Source organism: Apodemus sylvaticus, chromosome 9 (assembly GCF_947179515.1).
Source record: "Apodemus sylvaticus chromosome 9, mApoSyl1.1, whole genome shotgun sequence".
Lineage (NCBI taxonomy): Eukaryota > Metazoa > Chordata > Mammalia > Rodentia > Muridae > Apodemus > Apodemus sylvaticus.
In genome coordinates this window covers 30,763,342-30,786,952 of record NC_067480.1, presented here as the reverse complement: position 1 = coordinate 30,786,952, position 23,611 = coordinate 30,763,342, and the positions used below count along the sequence as shown (strand labels likewise).

Here is a 23,611-nt window from a genome sequence, read left to right as displayed (position 1 = left end):
CCTTTCATTTACATAATTTACATTTGTTTTCTAATAAGAATATATTAGAACAATTTTGTGTGCTTTTTATTTTTTTAATAAAAGATACACTTTATATGAAAAAATAAACTCCCAAAGCTAATATAAAAATACAAATAAAGCTGAAAAAGTTTTGGAAAGTCAAATTGGTTTGTGTCCACACTTTCATACTGTCTAACTCAATTGTCCAAAAAGCTCTGACAAGCCAGAGAGGAGGGACATAGCCATGGGCATTTGGTGAGTCCAGAAACATGAGATACACAGAGAAAGACTCCATTAAAATAACAATAATGTCTGATCTCCACAGACAATTTTGAGAGCAAATTTGCCCCCTGAATAAAAAACTGTGTGGCCTTTATACTCTAAAACTTTGCTTTTATAAACTGGTGGCATCAATCCTATATGAGATTGTATAACCAAATATGGGAGGTCACAAAAAAAATGGCAAGGGTGTAAAGCAATAATAAAAAATGAATCCAAGGTGGCTGTGCTGGCACTTACCTGTGCTGGATCTCATGGCTTCACTGTGGCACTGAGTTTTTAAAACATTGCAAATAAATTTTGGCTTGGGATTAGGACAGAGTTTTCTAAAATGAGCCTAAATATACTTCTGTAGTTTTAGGCTTTGTATTTATGCAAAGCAAAGCCCTCACCATTGATCATAATATCAAAATAGTGGTTTACTCTAAAAAACAGTGAAGATAGTCTACATCTTGTAGCATTAAACATCCAAATTTAATTATTTACATAAAAATAAACATCTCTATCTCATTCATATGTAAACTTATTCATATTTAATAATAGTATGTGTATTCAAGAATTATCTTGAAGCAAATTTCTCAATGATTTATTATCAATTGAAGTTGGATGTGCATGCCTTATTTATATACCCATACACTTGAGCTACACAAAATATTCTCAACTACAAGTAGGTCATGAATGGCAAAGGGAAGGTGCTCCAGTCTGACAGAAGAACATGCATTTCGAGGACTTATTCATACTAGAACACACACTGACATGTAGTCCTCGAGGGGAGTAACAGAGGTGAGTGATAAGCCTGAACCATATGACAGGTTCTTCTCATAGACATGCCCCCCTCGCCCCCTATATGTGGCTGTAATATATACATTCTATCTTGCATGCATACTTGCCTTTTGCTCCTTTGGCTCCTCTTCTTCCTGGGGGACCCATTTTTCCCTTTTCTCCCATTGGTCCAGGGTACCCAGGGCGGCAATATATCACTGTTTGGAGACAAGGAGTTGGCAGACAGAATCATAAGATTTAGTTCACATCTCCCAGAGGACACCAATGTAGGGCACTTGCAGTTTCATCCTTCTGTTTCCTGTCTCTGCCCCACGTTTTATTCCATGACTTCCTATTTCCCATCTCTCTCCTTCCCTCAGTCCCTCCTTCCTCCTCTCCCTCTTCCTCTCCCTTTCTCCATCCTTCCCTCTCCCTCCCTTTCTCTCTACGCATATAGACAATGCAATATGCTTCTTCTACCACCACCATTAATGAAGTTAGTGGGCTCCAGAATAGCACAATAGATGTCAACAACAAATAACAAAGCAAAATAAATCATGAACATAGAAGCCATGATCAGTCTATGGTTATGAATTTTTTTCTCTTTCATTTACCAATTTCCAGATAATGGAAGAAAACACACACACACACACACACACACACACACAAAGAATGACTTACAAAAGCAAAATTTTTGAGACATCTGGTTAAAGATGACAGATAAATTCAAATGACACACTCTACACTCTCCTGAAATTTCAGTGGGATAAAAGACTGTAAAAGAACAGCAATAGAGGGTTAAAAAAATTGTAGTAGACCTTAAAGATAAAGTATCAATGGAAAATGACAAGAAAAAAATAAAAAACTTCATGTCAAGCAAATTTCACACCAGAATCTCCTCTGGAGCTTACATTAAAAAATGCAAGTGAGGCTCAATAAATGATTTGATAGTGAAATATTTAGATTGGAAGACCCCTCTGAAAAAAATTATAGCAGAAAATAAAAAAGTCCTTCAAAAACACGGAGGAAACAAGAGTTTCAAGAAAAATACTGTTTAAAAAAAATGATACAATTAGAATGGTAGAGAGGAGAACTATTTCACACTGCTAAGTGAACAGGCTGCTGCAAAAAGAAACACCAGAAGAAAACAACAGCATCAATTGAACTCGCAGAAATAAAAATACATACAGGAATTATGGCAGGAATAAATCTATAATTCTTCTGGGAGATGGAGTTGACAAAACTTGTAAAAAGCTTCCAAAAGAGAAATAGATTTCAAGCATATGACCAGGCACTGAGCCATACAAAAGTTTTTAGTGCTCTTGCTGGAGGCTAGAAAATGAAATCCTGAGAAGAAAGATATCCATCCCAAGATTTTATACTCAGCTAAACTATCCATCAGACAATCCAGTAGAACAAAGGTATTTTCAGATACATATGATCCTCTGCTTCTCTCTAGTATTTCTAATTTGTTTTATGGAAGTCTAGTGTGGTGGTAAGCTATTGAAAGAAATATGACTAGTAGAAAGTAAATAGCCAGAGAGATAAAGAGGGAATAACAATAGATTCATGTTTATTCTTACTCTTTTCATAGTACCAACTAAGTGGAATCAGCCTATAGACCTATCAACATATAAATGGATAATGAACATGTGGTTTTTATATCAAATGGAATTTTATTCTATGTTTAAGAACAACAAAATTATGAAATTTGCAGTCAAATGAATAGAACTAGAGAATATAATATTGTGGAATGCAGGCTCAGAAAGACAGATGTGTTTTCTCTTATATGTGGATTCTAGCTTCTAAAAGTTAAACATATGTGTCCAAGCGAGGAGAAGCACCAAGAGATGAGAGAGAGGGAGGGAGGGAGAGAAAGAGGGAGGGAGGAAAGGAGAGAGAGAGAGAGAGAGAGAGAGAGAGAGGGAGGTTTATGAGAAAGGGGCTTAAAGGCAACAATTCTTTTGAGGTCAATGATCATTTTACAAGGGTCACATATCAGATATCCTGTGTATCAAATATTTACATGATAATTCATAACAGTGTCAATTACAGTTATGAGGTCACAATGAAATAACTTTATGGTTAGAGATCACCACAACATGAGAAACTGTAATAAGCGGTCTCAGCATTAGGAAGATTGAAAACCATTGCTTTAAAGGAAGGTGTGGGGTGAACAAAGGAATATATGAGATGTGCAAAGAAAAGGGGAGTTTCTGCGGGGCAGAGCATGGAAAGCAGAAGTGGAAGAGAGACCAAGGACAAAAATCACACATATCTTTTTCTTACCTTGTTTCTACAACAGTGTATTTAAATAGTATTAGATATAAAAATAATTTTAAAATAACAATAAAAAACTCCAAGTATCTCAGCAAGGAGCCAAATGCACAGCCTTACTAGTTTGAAAAGTCAAAAGGCTCCAAGAAACATTTGTTTTAAAAGTAACACTGATGCTGAGTGGTGGTGGTGCACACCTTTAATCCAAGCACTTGGGAGGCAAAGGCAGGTGGATCTCTGAGTTGGAGACTAACCTGGTCTACAGAGTGAGTTCTAGGACAGCTAGGGCTACATAAGGAAACATGGTCTCAGAAAACAAAACACATTGTAAAGCTATGAGTTAAAATATATAATGATAAAAGATACAAAACTCTGGAAGCTTTGAGGTTAATTTCAAATAACTACATTGAAAGTCAGTCAAACATAGGGGACACACACACACACACAAGACAATTTACCAAATGTTGCTATAAAAAAATAAATGTATCACTATAGGCAAAACTTGTGGATAGCACTTTTAAACCATTCTATGGAAACACTGAATATTTTCATAGCCCAAATTATGAGAGCATCACTCCCAGTAGACAGTGGGAATGGAAAAATGTGCACATACAGAGTGGGGTGTGGTGAAGATGGTTGCTCTGTAGGAGTCAAAAGCCAATGAGCAAGGCATAAAGCTTAGCAACAGAAATACACTTGTGCTGGATGACAATGTAGAACTATCCAAAGATCCAGCTACGTGTGTGAAGATAGCTGTCCCTGAGAAGGACAGAAGACACAGCCTCATGTCTCTTTGAAGAACAGTTTGACTTTTGAACCAAGCCCATATAAAAATCCAAAAAAAATATAAAAAAACTATGTTGACAAAGCCAAAATGTATCAAGTTATGAACTCCGATCATTGATGCTTAAACTCACAATAAATTGAACATATTTTAATTGACAGTTCAATATATTTTTCATATTTATAAAGAGAATTTTAATAAGACTAACCTGACTGATAAAATATTATATAAGTTTTTAAGTATTTAGAAACTATGCTTTCTGGATGAACCTGCAAACATGAACAGCAGCATAGGAGCTAACAATGATAAAGGAGGAACATTTTACCATCTGATCCAGGGGAGCCCTCTGGTCCTGGTGCTCCAGGCAGGCCTGGTAGCCCTGGATTCCCAGGTTTTCCTGGGGCACAGTCAAGTCTTCCAGGAACACCAGCTTCCCCTGGAAATCCTGGAGGACCAGGAACCCCTGGTGGCCCAGGAGGTCCCATCATGCCTACAAGGAAAATTAAGGGTGGAAATTACCCATGTTCCCAAGAGTATATGTTTTCAGTACGTTTAGAGGAAAATGGCTGGAAATGGATATCACGCCATGAAACAAGCCAGACGCAGAGAGGGCAACACCCCATGACATCACTTACATGTAGACTCTAACATAATCAATGTCATAGACGGGAGAACAGAATGGCCATTGCTGGAGAAGAGGGAAGTGGGGAATCTAGAGGTGTTGAACCAGGGGACAGGGTTTCCGGTGAGCTGGATAAGTTCTGGAGATCCACTCTATAGCATGCAGACGGCAGTGAATGAGCCACACTGCATACTGGAAATCACAAGGGGAGACATTTCTTTTTTTCTTCCTGTGTCTCGGTTACTTTACTCAACTTTATGTCTACCAGGTCCATCCCTTCACAGCAAAACCTCATTGGCAATTTGACGACACTTATATTAAGCTTTTAGATTTCTTAGGGAAGTGTGCAGATTTTGACAATATTAATTCTTCTAATCCATGAGCACCGTATCTTTCCACATTATACTATATTCTTCAATTTGTTTTAATCTTTTGAATTTTTATTGCATTCATTTATTTTTTTACTTTATTCATGTGACATCTGGCTCACCCCTTCCCACAATCCTTCTCCCTCCCCTCACTTCTAATAGGATATATCTTAAATAAAATCCTCCTTCCATACACATGTAGGCACAGATGCACATAAATCCAAAATGAGAGTGCAGGCATGGTCAGTGTGTTAATCCACTGGACTCTGGTAATCACCTGGCTGTTTGCAGGACATTGAGTTGTATGCTTTACACAGACATAATTTTAGGTCAATGGGACGTCAACAAAGCTTCAGAGAGAGGAGAAGGAGGGGCCTGGGAAATGCAGACAGGCGGATCACAGATTGAGGCTAGCCTGGGCTATCTAGTGTATCACAAAATAGAAAACAGACCAAAAGCCCTGCTTTTTCACAAGGCCGATTGCTAATCAGAAAGCAGGAGCCATGCCAGAATAATCTGAATAAATTGTATTAAAGAAAAAGAAAAGCAGGATACAGAAAATAATAGTAGTAATAGTAATAATAATAGTAACAATAGCAACAGCAACAACGACAACAATAACAAACTTGAGATAGGCGAGATGGCTCAGTGTTTAAGAACACTTGATGCTCTTCCAAATGACCAGAGCTTCCTAGAACCCACATCAAGTGGCTTACCACTGTCAGTAACTCCAGATCCAGGGGACCAAAAATGCTCTTCTGGCCTCTGAGAACATTGGTTCACACATGCGCACTCACACGTGCATGTGTACACACACACACTCACATAAAGATAAATTATAAAAATCTTTTAAAACTTGACTATCCTGGATGCCAAAAGACATTACTGCCTTTGAAAGAAGCTGCAAGTGGAAGCCCACAGGAACTGGGGGGGGGGGGGGTCATGTTTTCTTACCTTTCTCAACTGTTCCAACCTGCTAAGTTATAAAATTAATCCAAACAACCCTATTAGCACATCTATTGGTTAAAATATCTGCTCTCTTAATCACCTATGTAGGAAAGATCTTTAAAAAAAAAAAAAGTCTTCTAGACACACACACACACACACACAATGACTGCGTGTGTAACCAATGTGTCCATCTGCTGGGTTGCAGTGATCATTCCACCATGTACATCAATGGCAGAGCAGGCGCAGATAGCATCATCTGTAGTAATAAAAGCTCACACACTGATTCTTTACTGCACATCAAGTTGGATCCTAAATCCCGCACACATACCACATCGTCCAATCCTAACAAGCCCCCATCTTATAGATGGGGAAACTGAAGTACAGAGAGGCACAGTAAATGTCTAAGATAACACGTTTTGTAAAGTATGGAAACTAGAATGTTGTAGTAGATAGTTCACTGTCTTCCACTATACTATGTAACAAGGCTTGATCCAATTGTGAGTGTCTGACTCTGGAACCCACTTATCCCGTGCTAACAGTGTGTGACTGTTAAAGAAAACAGAGTCCTATATACACTGGTATACTGACAGCAAGGAAAATGTCTCTGTGACTTGGATGTCATCTGTATTCTGCCCCCTCCCTGAGACTTGCCAGAACTCTCCAGTCTCTGGATATCCCAGGTACTACCTGTTACTTTGTCCCATACCAGGAACAATACCCAACCCAACCTTCTTCAACAGAGGCAGTGGGCTAGAATATATGATACATTTAGCCTGACCCCCAAACAGTATCACACAGAATCAATTAAATGAGATAGCATTAGCTTGTTTTTGTTTGTTTGTTTGTTTTAGAGTAAAAGAGAGGAATAGAAAATAGGGTATGTTATGTCCCAAAAATGATTCTGTGGAGGCCATTGGTCCTGTGAAGGCTCGATGCCCCAGTGTAGGGGAATGCCAGGCCAGGAAAGTAGAGAGAGAGGTTGGTAATCAGGGGGAGGGGGATGGGATAGGGGGTTTTCAGAGGTGTAGTGAGGAAAGGGGATAACATTTGAAATGTAAATAAAATAAATATCTAATAAAAAATGATCCCGTAAAGTCTGGAACTTTAACCAGTGCGGATATGTATATACACTTGTATAATGTGATATGAATGTAATGCAAAATAAAATGTATGTCTTCCTATGACCCATAACACCACTGGGTTAACTGGATTTGTGTGAATGTGTATCTCTGTGCACTCAAGTGAGGGGTGCCATATGCAAGTATGTGTGTGTGCATGTGGAGGTCAGATCTCACCTGCGGCATGTACCCATCTTTTAGGAGACAGATTCCCTTGCTGGCCTGGAACTCACCAATTTGGCAAGGCTGTCTGGCCAGCGAGCCCCAGGGATCAGCCTGTCTCTGCCTCACCAACCCTGGGATTCTAAGAGTTCATCTCCATACCTGGGTGGGATCTGGGGAATTGAACTCAGCCCTCTTGGTGGTGTGAGAAGCAATTTCCTGACTGAGCCATCTTCCCATCAAAGGATTAATTTATTTTTCAAAAGGAATTAAGAGCATCCCTATATATTTGAATATGTTGTTCCCAGTGAGTTTTGATTTCAATCCTCTGGAGATAAGATTTTATAATAAACAAGTCCCAACGGAGAAAGCTAAGACTAGAGTTCAGTGTTTCCTGACCAAGTGAGAATTTTCCCTGCTTATACAATCCTGTGTCGTTTACACCCTGACTGCGGCCTCCTTCTTTCTGACTGATCCAGACAAGGCTTTTTGGCCTTGCTGTTGTTAGACCCTAAAAAAGGGAGAAGCTAGATTAGTGGAGAAGGGAACAAGAATTTGGTAGCTGATGGTTGAGTAGCTTACCAAACTTCTTGCACTTCCCAAATTAATACAAGAGACACAGACTGGGAAAAATATTTACTCAAGGACATTCTTCTGCGTTCACAAAATATAAGAAGGCTTGAAGGCCCTATTCCTGATCTCACTGGAATATTGACCAACACAGCTCGCAAAGGGCTCCTTGGTCTTTAATGGCATCAAGACACTTCCCTGGCCTTCTGTCAACTGACCTAGGCTTTCCCTGATTCCCTTTCTCTTTGGTCAGAGGGGGAAGAGCCTTCACTTTATGTAAGGCTGTATCAAAGGGTTTCTTAAAACTGTTATGTTTCTTTATACATATCACATAGAATATTAGGCCCTAGGTAGTTGGATGGAATTCTGCAAGTAGATATCCACTGAGAGAATCTTCCAAAATAGTAGTACAACTAAGTAAATACTTCAGTCCTAGCAGAAGCTTCAGATCCTTTCTGCAAGTACAAATCTGAAAGGAGGCCTGTCACACAACTGCTTGCTTCATGACAGTTCTGATGGATTGAGATACTGTGAGTACATGCGTGCATGTGTTCATGCATATATATGCAAAAGGAACCTACCTATATTTATTACCTTGGCTGGTTTGAATTAGAACACATTAGAAACCCAGGGCTGCTGCTATGACAGCAGAGCTTATAACACTGGGGTCCTGGAGAGGACACAGGTAACCATCCTTCATAAACACTCTTAAGGACACCTCCTGATCAGCTAGAATTGAGGACTGCAGTTGGCACACACAGGTACGGTGCAGGAAATCCACTGTAACACATGGTACGTTCATACCTGGACAAGTTTCCCCTGGTTTTCCTGGAGGCCCTGGAGGCCCTGGTAATCCAACATCTCCAATCTCTCCATAGCGGCCAGGGGGCCCTGGGTCCCCTGGAGCACCTGACAAAGGCAACAACAGATATAATAAGACAAATGTTCACATACAGCTTGAAATTCAGGAATCACTGTAAGTCTTGGTAAAGTCCAAGTAGGAGACACTTTTGCAGTTTCTCGACACATTTTAAATGGGAGATGTCAGACCAGGGACCCTTTGACTATCCTCTGTAGACATACAGGCCTTGAGCATGGTTCTCTGACATTGATTTAGGCTTTTTCTTATACAGGTGTCTCCCAAAAGATGTTAGTCAAATGACCTCACACACCCCTCTTTAACAGTTAAAAGAAAAAAAAAACCCTACTTTCTGAAAGTTTAAATAATAACAACCCCACCACATATTTACATGCTAAAATAAAACTTGATGTCATATGCGAACGGGACATGAGCCAGGATGCAAGCGTCTCCCTGCGTATCAAGCAACATCTTTAAGGTAACTGTTATGGCTTGAAGCTGAAGTGTCCCTCGTGAGTGTGAACACTCCAGCTCTGGTTGGTGTCATTGGCTTTGGAGGTTGCTGAGTCTGGAAGAGGTGAGGTGGTGCACACCTTTAATCCCAGCGCTCAGGAAACAGAGGCAGGTGGATCTTTACGTTCTAGGCCAGTCTGGACTATAGAGCAAGTTCCAGGATAGCTGGGGCTGCTACACAGAGAAACCCTATCTCAAAACCTCATCCTGAGAGAGACAGAGAAAGAGAGAGAGAGAGAGAGAGAGACAGACAGACAGACAGACAGACACAGACACAAAGAGTCAGAGGGAGAGAGAAACAGAGAGAGAAAAGACACAGAGAGAGACAGACAGACAGGGGAGAGAGAGAACCTAGATAGATGGTGAAAGTAAGACAGCAGGGAAGGAACTTTGAAAGCAGTATCCAGCCTGTGCCTGATTCCGGTTACTGTCTGCTTCCTAGGATGGTTGGACTATGCAGAGCTCTGCCAAAGCCCGCCCGCCCACCACAGTTTCTTGACCACACCTTCCCTAGGATCACAGAACTATGAGCCAAAATAAACCTGCCTGGGATTTTGTCACAGCGACTAGAAAAGTAACTAGATATTGGGGATCAATATCAATGTTCCAGTGTGCAAGCTACAGGAATACTGGACCAAACATATGTTTGGTATGGACCTGTCTAGTCCATTTTGGTATAAATTATGGAGAAATTAGATTGAACACAAACCTTTGAGTGGTGGAGCTGGAGTTACCGAAATGCCTGGTGGTCCCGGGTACCCGCGATCTCCAGGATCCCCCTGAAATCATGCATTTGTTTACTTTCCTAGGAAATAACCATAGTTCCTGACATTAAGCTAAGGTTGGAATGCTGTGGGCACTTGCACAGGGGCAGCAAAGACAACTGGCTGACTAGAGAAGTGAGTGGGTCAGGGAGTTCCAGAAGGAACCAGCAGGCACCTGACCTCTCACCTACACACACAAGTAAACAGTGGATGGACAAAGCAATAGCAAAAGAAAAATCAACTGCAGAAAAATTATTACAGTGTGCCCATAGCTTAAGGATCATGAAGTTGCCCTGTTTCTTAGGTATACATTGAACATAGCCTCTAACAAGGCAATCTAGTACAAATGTTTATTCGCCTTGTAAGACCTGAATCTGCATTTCATTATGGCAGCAAAATACTGTCTCTCCTTTAATCATGCTCCCTGAGAGCAGCTGGGCTGGCCCTGAACAAGCTCTGAATGTCAGGTCCCAGAAATTATAAAACAAAGGAAAACACGCTATGATGCTACAAAAGCAGATGATCTCAATTCACATGATCCCATGAGAATTTTGAAACTCGCATTATTATCCACCTTCAAAAGAACTGCTTCTCAAATATAAGCCTAACTCTGCTTCATGTACTACTCGTAATAATGGCATGAAAATATACTACTTATACTTCATACACAGCATGCATTAAAATGATATTTATAGGATTACATCTGTCCTCTTTCGAGAGTTACATTATTTGGTTATTTGTGATATTCTAAAACCTCAATTTGATAGCAGAATAATCTAAAAAAAAAATTCTGGCATGGCCTCGTGTTTTTACCTTTGGACCAAGAAATCCGAACATCCCAGGATCTCCAGCTGCTCCTTGTATCCCCTATAAACAACCGCAGAGAGGCTTGAAACAGCTCACTGTATCAGGCTGAAACAGCTCACTGTATCAGGCTGACACGCCCTCACTCCCATCCAACGTGAACAGTACACACCACCGAGACCCCGGGCAGTCTTAACCACTCGTGGATTCTATCAGTCTTGTAACCCAGTTTTAAGACTCAACAATACAATCCTGTAACTCAGTTGTTCTCAACCTTCCTAACGCTGTGACCCTTTAATACAGTTCCTCATGTTGTGGTGATCTCTCCCGCTCCCTGCTAGCCATAAAAATCATTGTCGTTGCCACTTCATAACTATAATCTTGCTACTGTTATGAACCGTAATGTAAATATTTCTGGAGACAGAGGTTTGCCAAAGAGGTCATGACCTACACAGATTGAGGACCACTGTGTAATTCATCGAATGAAAGTATCTGAGGCAGGTGTGTAACACACGCTTGTGATCCTAGCACTTAAGATGGAATGAAAATAGGGCTAGAGGATCAAGGGTTCAAGATTAGCCTCAATGACATGGTTATGTAGTGAGTTCAAGGCCAGCCTGGACTATGTGAAACCCTATCTCAGAAAACCCACTAGGGGAACCGAAGGGACCGTAGAGTGGTGTGGAGCATGTATGACTCATACAGAGGGCTGGAGTCAGATTCCTAGAACCCATGTTGGGTCATTCACAACTGCTGATGTCTTTTGGGCTCTGTGGGTACCTGCACTCACATGAGCATATAACTGCATATATTTTAAATTATATAAATATGTTTAGATAAATGATATAATTTAAAGTTTATAAATACATGTTTAGATAAATTACATAAATACTATGTAGACTATATGTCCTATAGTATATAAATATAGTATAAACATGTATTTTAAATATACATAAATATGTAATAAAATAAATATTTTCTAAAAACTAAAACAAACAGAAAAAGCATGGTTGTTGTGTGGAGTGTGGTTTAAATGAAAATGGCCCCCAAAGACTCACAGGGAAGGCATTGTTGGAGATATGGCCTTCTGAAGAAAGGGTGGCTTTGTCACTGTGGGTTGTCTTAGAGGTTTCAAAGCTCTTTTCTTTCTGCTGGGGATCTGAATATAGAATTCTCAGCTACCTCTTCAGAACCATGTCTGCTGTATGCCACCATGTTTTCTGCCATGATGATAATGGACTCTAAGCCAGCCCCAATTAAATGTTTATAAGAGTTGCCATGATCATGGTGTCTCTTCACAGCAATAAAAGCCTAACTAAGACAGGGTAAAACGACTCAGTGAGTTAAGGTTCTGGCCACAAAGCCTGAGCATCTATCTCCAGAACTCAAGCAGTAGAGAACAGACTCCCTCAAACTGTCCTCTGAGCTTCCTGTGTACACAGAGCCATATATAAATCTATGCATACATGCGTGTGCAAGCGTGCATGTGCACACAAAGAGATGCATCACAAATAAAAGAAATAAACCTAGTAAAATTAATTTAAGAGCCAAAAAGCCCAAACAATTCATCTGCCTTTCCAATTTCTGTCAGCATTCACAAACAGCATAACAGCTTCTTCATGATGCTAAGCCCCCTTCACTATTGAAAACATATTTGTCCCTTCCGCTGCGATATACACTTACCTTGAATCCTGGAAAACCTGGAGATCCATGGGAACCAGGCTCACCCTAATAATCACAGGAAATCAACAAGCAGAATTCAAACATCAGGCATGATGTTTTTAATCCTTGTTAGCCTTGTCATATACTGTTATGCAATTTGGCTATGCATTAATATGCGGTGGAATCTAGATATGCATTGATATTCAACAGAACAAGACGGGATAAACATAAAACGGGTTCCATGTACTTTTGCCGTTTGCCATTCTACTTGATCTTTAGTCTTATTAAAAAAAATTCACGTCAGTGCCAGCGTTTAATTAAGACTGTGCTTGCTACTGTGGTTTCTCCTCTTCCAATTTAAATTATTTAGTGTGAAGCTTGCACTGGGTCGAATATCTTTAAAATCTACAGTGCATTCATTTGCATGGAAATGAATAGTTACTCTGTGCAACTCTAACAATAAAAAATGACACAAAAGCCAATAATGGACCATTCAGTACTAAAATGAGCATTATCTAAGCCCTGCTGAAAACTGGCCTCCCAAGGGATCCCACGGGGCATGCCATTACTGACAGGTGTGAAATAGCATCTAGAGGCCGACACAGTGCTTCCCTGCTAGGAGCCCTTACACAGTCACCTAATTTATGAAATAGGTTTAAACTAACCAACGCACACACATGCCACACTGACACTGAGCTAACAGGAACAACCATGATCCTGTCACCTGCTTCCCCCAGATCTCCTGTCTTGGGCATGCCTATTGTATTTAAAGGACATAAATGGAAGGGTATACCACAGCTCTTGTGCAAAATACATTACTGTACATGTGTTTTAGCTCATGGAATGCAGGCATAGTCTCACAAGTGTATGAACAAGCAATGCTTCCAGACCCCTGGAAGCTTAAGGCTTAGGATCCTTACCCGGGGTCCTGGGAAGCCAGGGATACCTTTCTCTCCTTTGATCCCAATACCAGGCTCTCCCTTTAAAAGATGACAATGTTAGAAAGGTTTAAGGAACAACACTTGCTTAGTCTAGGAAGCAACAACAAAATAAGAAGCAAAAACACTGGTTTAAAGAGAGCAACGTCCGTAGAATGGAGGTTTATAAGATGAAATAGTACGATAATGAAAAATTCCAGTAGTAAATGCTGCTCATTAAAGTAATGGTAAAGCCAACCCCCCCCAAAAAAAATGAAAATGAAAATACTACCTTGTGTCCTGGAGGTCCTGGAAGGCCAATTGCTCCAGGAATTCCTTTTACACCCTGAAAATTATGATTGACATAATATGGTTACGTAGTATTCACTGGATTCCATATATTTCATAAATCATTTCTTTGGAGAACCTGTTTCTCATTACACTTTTTTTTTTATAAAAGTAAGTCAGTAACTAAGACCTAACTAAGTACATCTGTATCCCTGGGATTATTTAGGTCCCTGTGAGATGTGTTTGGGACATGGAGGAGAACTATGGAACCAGACTGCAGATCCAAAGTTGGCAATATAGCCTTTGAGAGAACTAGCTTGTTTTGAAAAGATAGGGGAATTTAAAAACATTTAAAAACAACTGTAGACCATGCATCTGGCATTGGAAATACCTGGGCCAGACGTTGATAGACAAATTAATATTTTCCCAAAGTCTATCATGTAACCAGCTCTATTCATATGTCAGTTTCTTCTCAGTTATCAACACGCAAAGCCCACCTCTGATACTGAAAGGAAAACTAGATTCCCCGTTATGTTTGCTGCCCACACATCAGAACAGCACTCTGAGGTCCTGTGTTCTAGAGGCCTTGGTTCAGCCCATGCATGATCTTCCACTCAGCAGCTGAGAGAACCTGAGAATGCTGTAAGGCTTGGAGCCTCCTAACGGGACTACTGTGAGCACCGGCCGACTGGGGCAGCTTTGGGAGTCGCATGCTAACAGGAGCTCCTATTAGTGCTTCACAGGGTGACTTGGGAGGCTTACCTTCTCTCCTTTATAGATACTCAAGTCAGGTGGCTGTACCAACAGGGTGGGCCCAGGAGGACCATGCTGGCCAACTTCACCCTTTAAAACACCAAAAAAATAGGAATTCCATTTTAACTTATGCTTTAAGGCACAGAAAACTTTCACCCACAAATAATATAGTGTTTCCAATCATGTGTGTCCTAGATTGAAAATAAAAATCACGGAAAATGTGTTATGCGATATACAATTGTATTTAGTTTCTTATGAAATATAGCTTGAAATGAATTTTTAAAATAAAAAATAATGTTACTATCTAAGGACAACCCTACTGAAGACATTTGGGGGAGTACTTCGTAGCGTTTATGTATGTCATACACACAATGTATGTACACACATGCATACATGCCTGTTCATATACAGGTGAACAGTATCTTGTTAAATTCAGTTGTAAAACTATATTCAAGCTAAACATTATACATCTGTAATCTAAGCAAATAAGATGCTGAGGCAGGAGAATCACAAGTTTGAAGCTAGCATGGACTGCCTACTGTAGGTCTATGTTTCTGATAGGTGGTATTTCTTCATTAAGGATATTACTTCAAGTTTACTGAAGATAGTGTAACTAAGGATCCAGATTCTGCAGGAAGGCCCCTGAAGAGCTCAGACACTAGGAATATTTAAGGTTTTCCCCTTATATCCTGTTAGCTAACAGTGTTGATATATTGACTGCATTATTTTGTAAATAGATGACAACAGACAGTATTCACTGTTGATGACATTCTTTTCTTCAGAGCTGAAGTCCAAACACAACCTATACAGATCAACCAAATGGGAGCATCTTCAACACTGGGCCACACTATCTTCTCATATTATAAAAAGTATCTGTAGTTAGCAGAGTCAAAGGGACAAAGAAAAGCCCAAAGAAGAAAACATAAAAGATCTGTAATCATATTGCCCACAATACTTAGTAACAAACATGAAGGGCCCTGTTTCCATTTTTATTATTTTATTTTTATTCGAATAGTGTTTCATGTAGTCCAATGTGCCTCTAACTTGTTATGCAGCCAAAAAGTAAAATGGTCTTGAACTCCTGATGCTCGTATCTCCACCTCGCTAATGCTGGGATAAAAGGTGTGTACCACCTTGCCCAACTTTCCTAAGACAGAGAGAGGTGGGGGCTGGCCCTCTCAAGGACTGGGATAGCAGGCATTTGGACAGGGGTTGCAGATGTGCATCCCCATGTCTGACATTAGTGCTCTTTGCTGTCTATTTTACATACGTGGTCTCTAGCTCTGTGACTGCCCTTTATGCTTGATATCACATCGTGAGCATTTCCTGTATCATGAAGTCTTGCTCCATATTTCCAACTCCTGTTAAACAACTGTACTGTGACTTAATTGCCCTGTAACTCCATGTCAGCAGGGAACCAGTCTATCTTGCTAATGTTAGCGCTGACCCCGCCACGGAGGAGATGCTCAAGAGCTTTTTCAACAGTGTCGTAAAAGAGCAGCCTACTTCCTGTTGGGCATTCGGGTGGAGTCCAGATAAGCCACCACCACAAATCAATTTCCTAGAGCGCCCCAGCCATGATGCTACTTTCCTAGCCCTGGTTTATCAGAACTGTGATTTTACAGCTAGGGGTAAGATAGCTCAGCAAACACAAGTTATGAGCTCTGAAGTTGGACAGCATCTACACAATGACCACAAACGATCACAACAGCCTCTCCTACTAGAGAAGGCACATGTCCCGATGTCCACTCTTCCGCACAAGGAACCCTTACCGGCTCTCCCCTTTGCCCTTTCAGTCCCGTGGCAGGATTTCCCTGAAAGGAAAAGAAAATAAATGGAATTGCTTTTTTAGTTTTAAAAGGGCAACTACAAGCAATTCAGACGTGGGAAGTCTCCTAAGAAGGTATCTGTGACTGAGACTAAGTGTCAAAGACCTGTTATCTCACCTAAGGGCAGGCGCTCATGATGGATTGTATTCAGAACTTACCTTCAACCCAGGGCTCCCAGGATGACCTATAGGTCCCTAAATCAATGAAAAAAAATCAACTCTTGTCATAGTCATCAGAACAGCTGTCCCTTGGTCACCCAAGTTTCAATTAGCAAACACTTTTGATTGTAAGGTTACTCATGCCACTGCTCTTTCTCATGAGAAAGACAAACATTTGATCTCATGTGAGTAAGGAGAAAAATTGTGGTTACCAGAGCCTGAAAAGGCTGACTAGGAAGAGGGGAATGAAGGAAGAGCTACCTAATGAGACTGCAGATACAGTTAGTCAAAAGAATTGAGTTCTAGTGGTCTACGGCACAGTGAGGTGACACTCAACAATTCACATTACAAAATGGCTAGCAAGGATGGTCAATGCTTCCAGTACAAAAAACAATGGATGTTACAGTCGATGGATGTGCTAACTATCCTGCTTTGATCACTGCACATTAAACACATGTGTCCAAATATCATGGTGTACCTCATGAATACATACAATTGTGTATATATGCAAGTGTGTGTGTGCACACATGGGTATAGGTAGGTGTGCGTGTGTATGTGTGCAATGCATGTGGAGACCAGGATCTGTCTCAGATGTCATTTCTTGACTTAGAGATAGTATGTCCCACTGAAATCTGGGGTTCACTAATTAGGCTAGGCCAGTTGGTCAGGGAGCCCCAGAGTTCCACTCATGTCCATTTCCCCAGGACTGGGATTAGAAGCATGTACCGCCATGCTTGGATCTTCTATGTGAGTTCTGGAATAGAATTCAAGTCCTCAAGTTTATATCAAAAGCTATCTCTTTGGCTCTATGTGCACAATTATATGTCATTCAAAAATGATAAGGACACACAGTACACTTTTAAACATGGATGGGCTATCTTTCTGTGTAGACAGTGGCTTCTTCCAGGGAACCTGTGTATCAAGGTAGGTTCCTACTAATAAAGGTGGTTGATGAAAGCCCGACCCAAGAATGCAGTTTTTATGATACTGTACTGTTGGCTCCAGAGGGGCAGCGTCAGCAGCTATACTTACTGCAAGCCCTGGAGCACCCGCATGCCCCATGGGCCCTATTGATCCTTGTTCACCCCTAGATCCCTGGAGAGGGAGAGAAAGAGAGAGATCAGCACATTTCATGGTAAAACCACAATTATCACTCACAGAAAGGATGGCATATAAGCCCAAGTAGATAGAAAACCTGCAAAATACCCAGTCCCCTACACACATGGTCGGGGAGAGCTCCCTCAGCAGTTAGGAATACCAGGCCAATAAAGGCGACACACTCTCTTCAGATCAAGAGAACAATCAATACCTCACAAACAAGTAATAATAATTATTTGTGCATCTTGTAATAATAAAAATCACAAAGAAGACAACTTCATTAGCTCTTCCCAATTTCAACACAACTTTATGCATATCAAGATGTCAGTTCATATTACTCGGGTAATGTGTATATTCAAAGATATTTTTAGTTTATGCCTATAACCATCTGCCTACACATATAGCTGTGTACCAGGTATATACAGAGGCCAAAACAGAGCACCCAATCCCCTACACCTAGAGTCACAGACAGTTATGACCCTCCATGTGGGTACTGGGAACAGAGACCAGGTCCTCTGCAAGAGCAGCAAGTCCTCTTAACCACTGAGCCATCTCTCCTGCTCTCACATTTAAATATTAATGTGTTCGGACATTTAAAAATACTCTTGAAATGTGGCTTAGAAGACCAACATGAATAAACACTATCCCCAGCTGAGGATCAAGAGGATTCAGACTTAAGCAATTTTCTGTCTCTCGTAAGCCAGCATCATGGCCTTCTACCACTGGCAGGTGGTAGGGATGACTGGGCCATCCCAGAAAGGTACAGAGAGCAGCCCCCTGCTCTACCGCTCACATCAAATGACTTGCGAGTGTGAAGCTCTGCCCTCTTCAGGGGGATGAACAGGCAGTCATTTCAACGGTGACATCAAAAGCATCTCGTTTATTACATGGAATCGAACTTCTGTACAGTTAGGGAACTGGCCTGGGAGAGTAACTGTGGCTATAGCTCAGAGCCACAAAGCAGAAATGCAGGTGATCACTGGGAGGCAAAGCTGCTTTCACTTTCAATCTCATAAACACTAATAAACTAGAAAGGCTAATATGGTCATTGAAATACAAACTCCAGGGAGATGAAAGTGGGGTAAAATAGCAATAAACAGTTACTAATTTGGCAGGTAAAAATGTACAGAAGTGGCCTGAAATTCCATTGATTTATATATATATATGCACATATGTATATATATACATATATATGCATGCATATATGTATATATATATATGTGTGTGTGTGCATATATACATATGTACATATATGTGTGTATATATGTATATATTTCCCACAGGTCTGCAAATGCCTAGCAATGCTAAATGATTATGACCAAACAATGTGTGTTTGTGGGTGTGGCGTAAGAGGAAGAGCTCAGCAGCTGCTTCCTGGTGGGTGAACTGGAGCACCACCGCACATGGACTCAACACCCTGCTCCCAGCAATATGAAATTCTTTATTTTTGACTAGTGATCACATTTTCATTCTATACTACGTGGGTCGGTCCCACTTGTTTTGTAGCTGGTCCTGCTGGACTTAAAATCTAAAGAGCTATTTGAAGAGGAGAAGATGGATGCCCATGGTCTTCTCAGGAGACTTACAGGTAGGCCGGGTGGTCCTGGGTCCCCACGGTCTCCCTGCAATGACATCATTATATTGTTTTACAAGAGGAGGACTTTTTCTAGGACACAGATGACTCCGAGGGAGAGAAGAGCCATGTGACAGATCTGTACTAGCCCAGGCAGGCAGTCTATGCACTTTGTCACTATTGAGGAAACAACCACGCAAGGGCTCTACGGGGGAGACTTCTTTCTTTATTCTCTGTCTATCTAATGGAGACCAGAACAAGGCTAGTGGAGTCAGAACAACATAGAAGACAGATATGGATAGTATTTCTGCTCATCTTACAGAAGCATTTTGACCTAAAATTCCTGTTTCCTCACAATACAACTATCTCTCATCTAGTGGCCTCACCAGGTCTTGCTCTAGAACAATAGTTCTGAACCTGTAGCTCTAGACCCCTGTGGGGGTCACATATCAGTTCTTCTGCATATCAGATATTTATATTACAATTAATAAGAGTAGCAAAATTCCAGCTATGAAGTAGCAACAGAATGATTTTATGGTTGGGGGTCACCCCAATGTGAGGAATTGTATTAAAGGGTCGCAGCATTGGGAATGCTGAGCACTACCTCTCTAGAGTGACAGGGAGAGATCACAAGGAGAGTCCGCCCCTCCCTGTTAGGGCGGCCAGATGGAACACTCAGCTTTGTGTCGACATTTGATTGCTTTGCATGATGATCAGAGTGGGAGACACAAGCTCTTTCTGAACACAAGGTACACTGAAGGAACAACTTAAGATTTTATCCATGTTTAGGTATTGACATTTCTGTGGTATTAGTCTCACATTGCTGTTCAACCAAAGCCTCCTTCCTCATGGTTCTCAGAGCCCTGCTATTCTCAGGTCATTCCATAGCACCTGGTCCAAACAGTAATGATGAGCCCAAGGGACCTTGAAATGAAAGTGACCTTATGATTCCTAATGTGTAGATAGCAAGGCAATCTATAGTCATAGAGATTAAGGCCCATACCTTCCTACAAGAGGAACAGAGCCATATTGTGTGAGGTTAATGGAAAAATAAAATAAAGAAAAAAAACAGTATATTCAATAATACTTTGTAAGAAATCCCTGCCTGTGTGCTTTCTATTGGGAAAATGGCTTTGTTAAAGCCACAGAGGCTGCAACACTCACCTGAATACCTTTAAAGCCACCTGAGATGAACACCGATCTTCCTTTTTCTCCCTTTTCCCCAGGCTGACCCTGAAAAGGAGACATTTGCTTAGGAAAAAGCATGGACTGCCGTTTCAGTGTTTTCTCTTCTATATGAAATATTAGTCACCAGTAAAAAGCACTGTAGCCATTTCGCTGGGATGGACTTATGGTCTCCCTGATTGTTACCTGGTTGGAGGTCCAAGGTCCTCATACACCTCTACTCAGCCATTCAGTTAGGCAGACCTCGCACACTAATGGTCAGTTACTAATTATGGGGCAGAGAGACTACGTTTTCCTCATGCTATAACACAAAACATTATTCTTAAAAGTAAGCAATTTTGCAATTTAATTACTTGGCCCATTTCTGTATTTGTATCAAAGAAAAGCTTACAGGATTCTTGTTAAGGACAAATTTCAAACTTCACAGCACCTTCCCTTTGGTGAAGCTGCTCCCGTTTGGTTTGGTTCATTGGTTGGCTACCTGGCCTTTGAGACAAGGTATCACAGTGTAGCAGTGGCTGACAAGGAATTGACTATTTACCTTAGGCTGCTCGGGGGCTCAGAAACCCGTCTGCCTTAGCCTCCCTCCCAAGTGCTGGGTTTAAAGGCATGTCCCTGCTATGTCCCCACTGTCTAGAACAGTTTTAGGCAGTGAATGAAATAGCTCAATGAATTCCATTATAGTTTTTCTATAAACAACTTAAAATCCCAGTTAATACCTTATATGAATTAACTTGCTCGCATTAACCCAGAATTTCTGCCTTCTTCATATTATGAAGCTCAGTGAACGAGTATAAATTTCTCAAGCCACTCACAAAAGGGCTTCACTTGGTGGGTATGGGTGGAGGGGAGATGCCAGTGGCTTCCTGGTAAGTCATATCAATGTTTCCTACGCGTTGCTTTCTTGGGCAGTCGTGGCTTCCTACACGTCCAGTCTGTGTGGATTCCAGTTCTGCGCTGAGTTAGAGCAGTTGAAGGGTTAAATGGAAATGCACAAAGCTTAGTGCAGAAACTTGGAGGCAGAGCGCCTGTCTACCAAACCTGAGGTCCTGGGTTTGATCCCCAGATTTAAAAAAGAAGAAAAGAAAAGAAAAGAAAAGACTTCACTGCTAGCTCCTCGGTCCGTCTACAAATCACTTCGTGAATAACAGACTGGTCATGATCAGTGACGAATCATGTCCTGTGTTTCAAAGCTTATTGTGACTGAGCACAGCATAAGCCTGTCATGATTAATCACTGCGCTTTTTGGTCCATTGTACTATTAGCATATATTAATTATGCAGAATAAGGGCTTTTGGTCCATTGTATTATTAGAATATATTAATTATGCAGAATAAGGGCCTTTGTCCTGACATTTACATACATATACATAATATATCTTATGCATAGTCACCCAGTTTCTCTCATCTCCCTCTTACTTCTGTTGATCTTCCTTTTTCCACATAGTGTCCCCCTTTTTTGTATCTTTTTTTTTAATGACCCAGTGAGTTTCAGTAAGGTTGTCTACAGGAACATGGGTGGGAGTTTGTCTGTAGCAGTGTGATAGAACATTTTTTATTCAGACATGCACACACACACACACACACACACACACACACCAGCATAGCAAAACACATAAGATATGTTGCTTCCTTTTCTCTCAGATGTAAACCCTAGTGACATTTTTACAAAACTGGTTTCTTGAGAGAGGGAATTAGTCTTGGAAGGTGAAAGGGAAAGAAACACAAGAGAGGTATTTACAATGTTGTCAGTGAAACTCGGGTAGAGCGTAAGTGGCCTTAGAGAAATCACCGCCACAGGAGCACAGAGGGCAGATGGGCTCAAGCAGAGACATGGACTGTGAGGAAAATATTTCTCAACAACAAAAACTGACCCAAACACTGAGAGCATGACATTTTGTCATAGCATGGAAAAGGGTTAATTTGGTATTATATATTACCTTATAGAGAAAAGGAAAACGCCATTCAAAACAGTCTTAAGGATTTCTTTTTTTTTTTACTATACAACTCAATGCTTTGATTCTCAATGTTTAAAATCACAAAGTACTACATAAATATTTGTTCTACTTTTTTCACTTTATACATTTATAAGTGACAGCGAGCCTTTTTTTTTTTTTAAACAGGTTAATGAAACACTAAAAGGTCACAAGACAGTTGTAACTTTCCCTATCAGTGGCTGAGTGGCTTTGGGTAGCTTTAGCATTCTAGACAGTTTTAGTTTACAGGCACAGCTATCAGAGGCGACACAGGAAAGAATGCTGCTTAACAAAGAGACATCCCAGCCCTGAGGTGAGCACTGCCCACTATGGTAAAGCTGCCGCTCAGAGCCCTGAGCAGAGTGTGTTCTCCTCACTGCGCTGGAGCTCAGGGTGTGGAACTCAGGGTGTGGAACTCAAGGCGTGGAACTCAGGGTGTGGAACTCAGGGCGTGGAACTCAGGGTGTGGAACTCAGGGTGTGGAACTCAGGGTGTGGAACTCAGGGTGTGGAACTCAGGGTGTGGAACTCAGGGCGTGGAACTCAGGGTGTGGAACTGGGGTGGGGGGGGTAAGGGTGACTAAGAACACACACAGATGAATTTTATGTGAGGTGAAGAATGGGGCCAGCCTGGAATTCCTTCTGAGTTCTAAGTTCAGACCAGTTCTCCTTCGGTCAAGAGCGCACAGGGAACCCGAACAAAGAGAAAATGGATGACCTGGTAGTATCAAAAAAAAAAAAACCAAAACAAAACAAAAAATAAATAAATAAAAAACAAAAAAAATCTCTTGGGAGACTTTAAGAAGAAATATTTAAATAGCAAAGGGGAAAAGCTGAAAGACAGCCATACATAGAAATTCAACTTGGTTCTTAAGGGAAATTTATTTATTTATTTATTTATATTTACTTATTTATTTTATATAAACAATATTTTATAAACTTTTATTTTATAAATTCTTATATTTTATAAATAATATATATTATACAGAAAACATATAAAGCATGCAAATAATATATAGATAATATAAATAATAATTTTATATATTTTTAATGTTCTCAATTTTTATTAGTTCTTTGAGAATTTCATACAGTGCATTTTGACTCAGCCCAAACCGTGCCTGATTTTTACCCAAGTAAGAGAGTTGGAAAGGTGGGTTGTGAAAATAAGGGATGTTTCTTGCTAAAGCAATCTTTTTTTTTTCTTTGAAGAGTTGAAACAATTTATAATAATAAAATAAATTACAATATTCCAAACCAAGATATAAAACAATTTCAAGTTTTAAAAACTGGCTGCTTATGGAATAATGCATATAAGGACCAAATTAAATAATTTCATAAGATCTT

The 23,611-nt window shown here is 40.5% G+C and overlaps 1 protein-coding gene across 1 annotated transcript in view; it reads right to left on the bottom strand.

Moving 5' to 3' along the window:
• Col4a4 (collagen type IV alpha 4 chain) overlaps positions 1-23,611 on the bottom strand; it is a 133,021-nt gene that overhangs the window by 53,625 nt on the left and 55,785 nt on the right. The window contains exons 8-21 of the mRNA XM_052192370.1: positions 20,273-20,341; positions 19,122-19,157; positions 17,470-17,532; positions 16,438-16,473; positions 16,223-16,264; positions 14,460-14,540; positions 13,702-13,755; positions 13,413-13,472; positions 12,514-12,558; positions 10,840-10,893; positions 9,972-10,041; positions 8,695-8,799; positions 4,428-4,592; positions 1,170-1,259 (exon numbers count right to left, since the gene is read on the bottom strand). Of these exons, the coding sequence (XP_052048330.1) occupies positions 1,170-1,259; positions 4,428-4,592; positions 8,695-8,799; positions 9,972-10,041; positions 10,840-10,893; positions 12,514-12,558; positions 13,413-13,472; positions 13,702-13,755; positions 14,460-14,540; positions 16,223-16,264; positions 16,438-16,473; positions 17,470-17,532; positions 19,122-19,157; positions 20,273-20,341 (970 nt within the window). The remainder of the gene's footprint in view (positions 1-1,169; positions 1,260-4,427; positions 4,593-8,694; positions 8,800-9,971; positions 10,042-10,839; positions 10,894-12,513; positions 12,559-13,412; positions 13,473-13,701; positions 13,756-14,459; positions 14,541-16,222; positions 16,265-16,437; positions 16,474-17,469; positions 17,533-19,121; positions 19,158-20,272; positions 20,342-23,611) is intronic.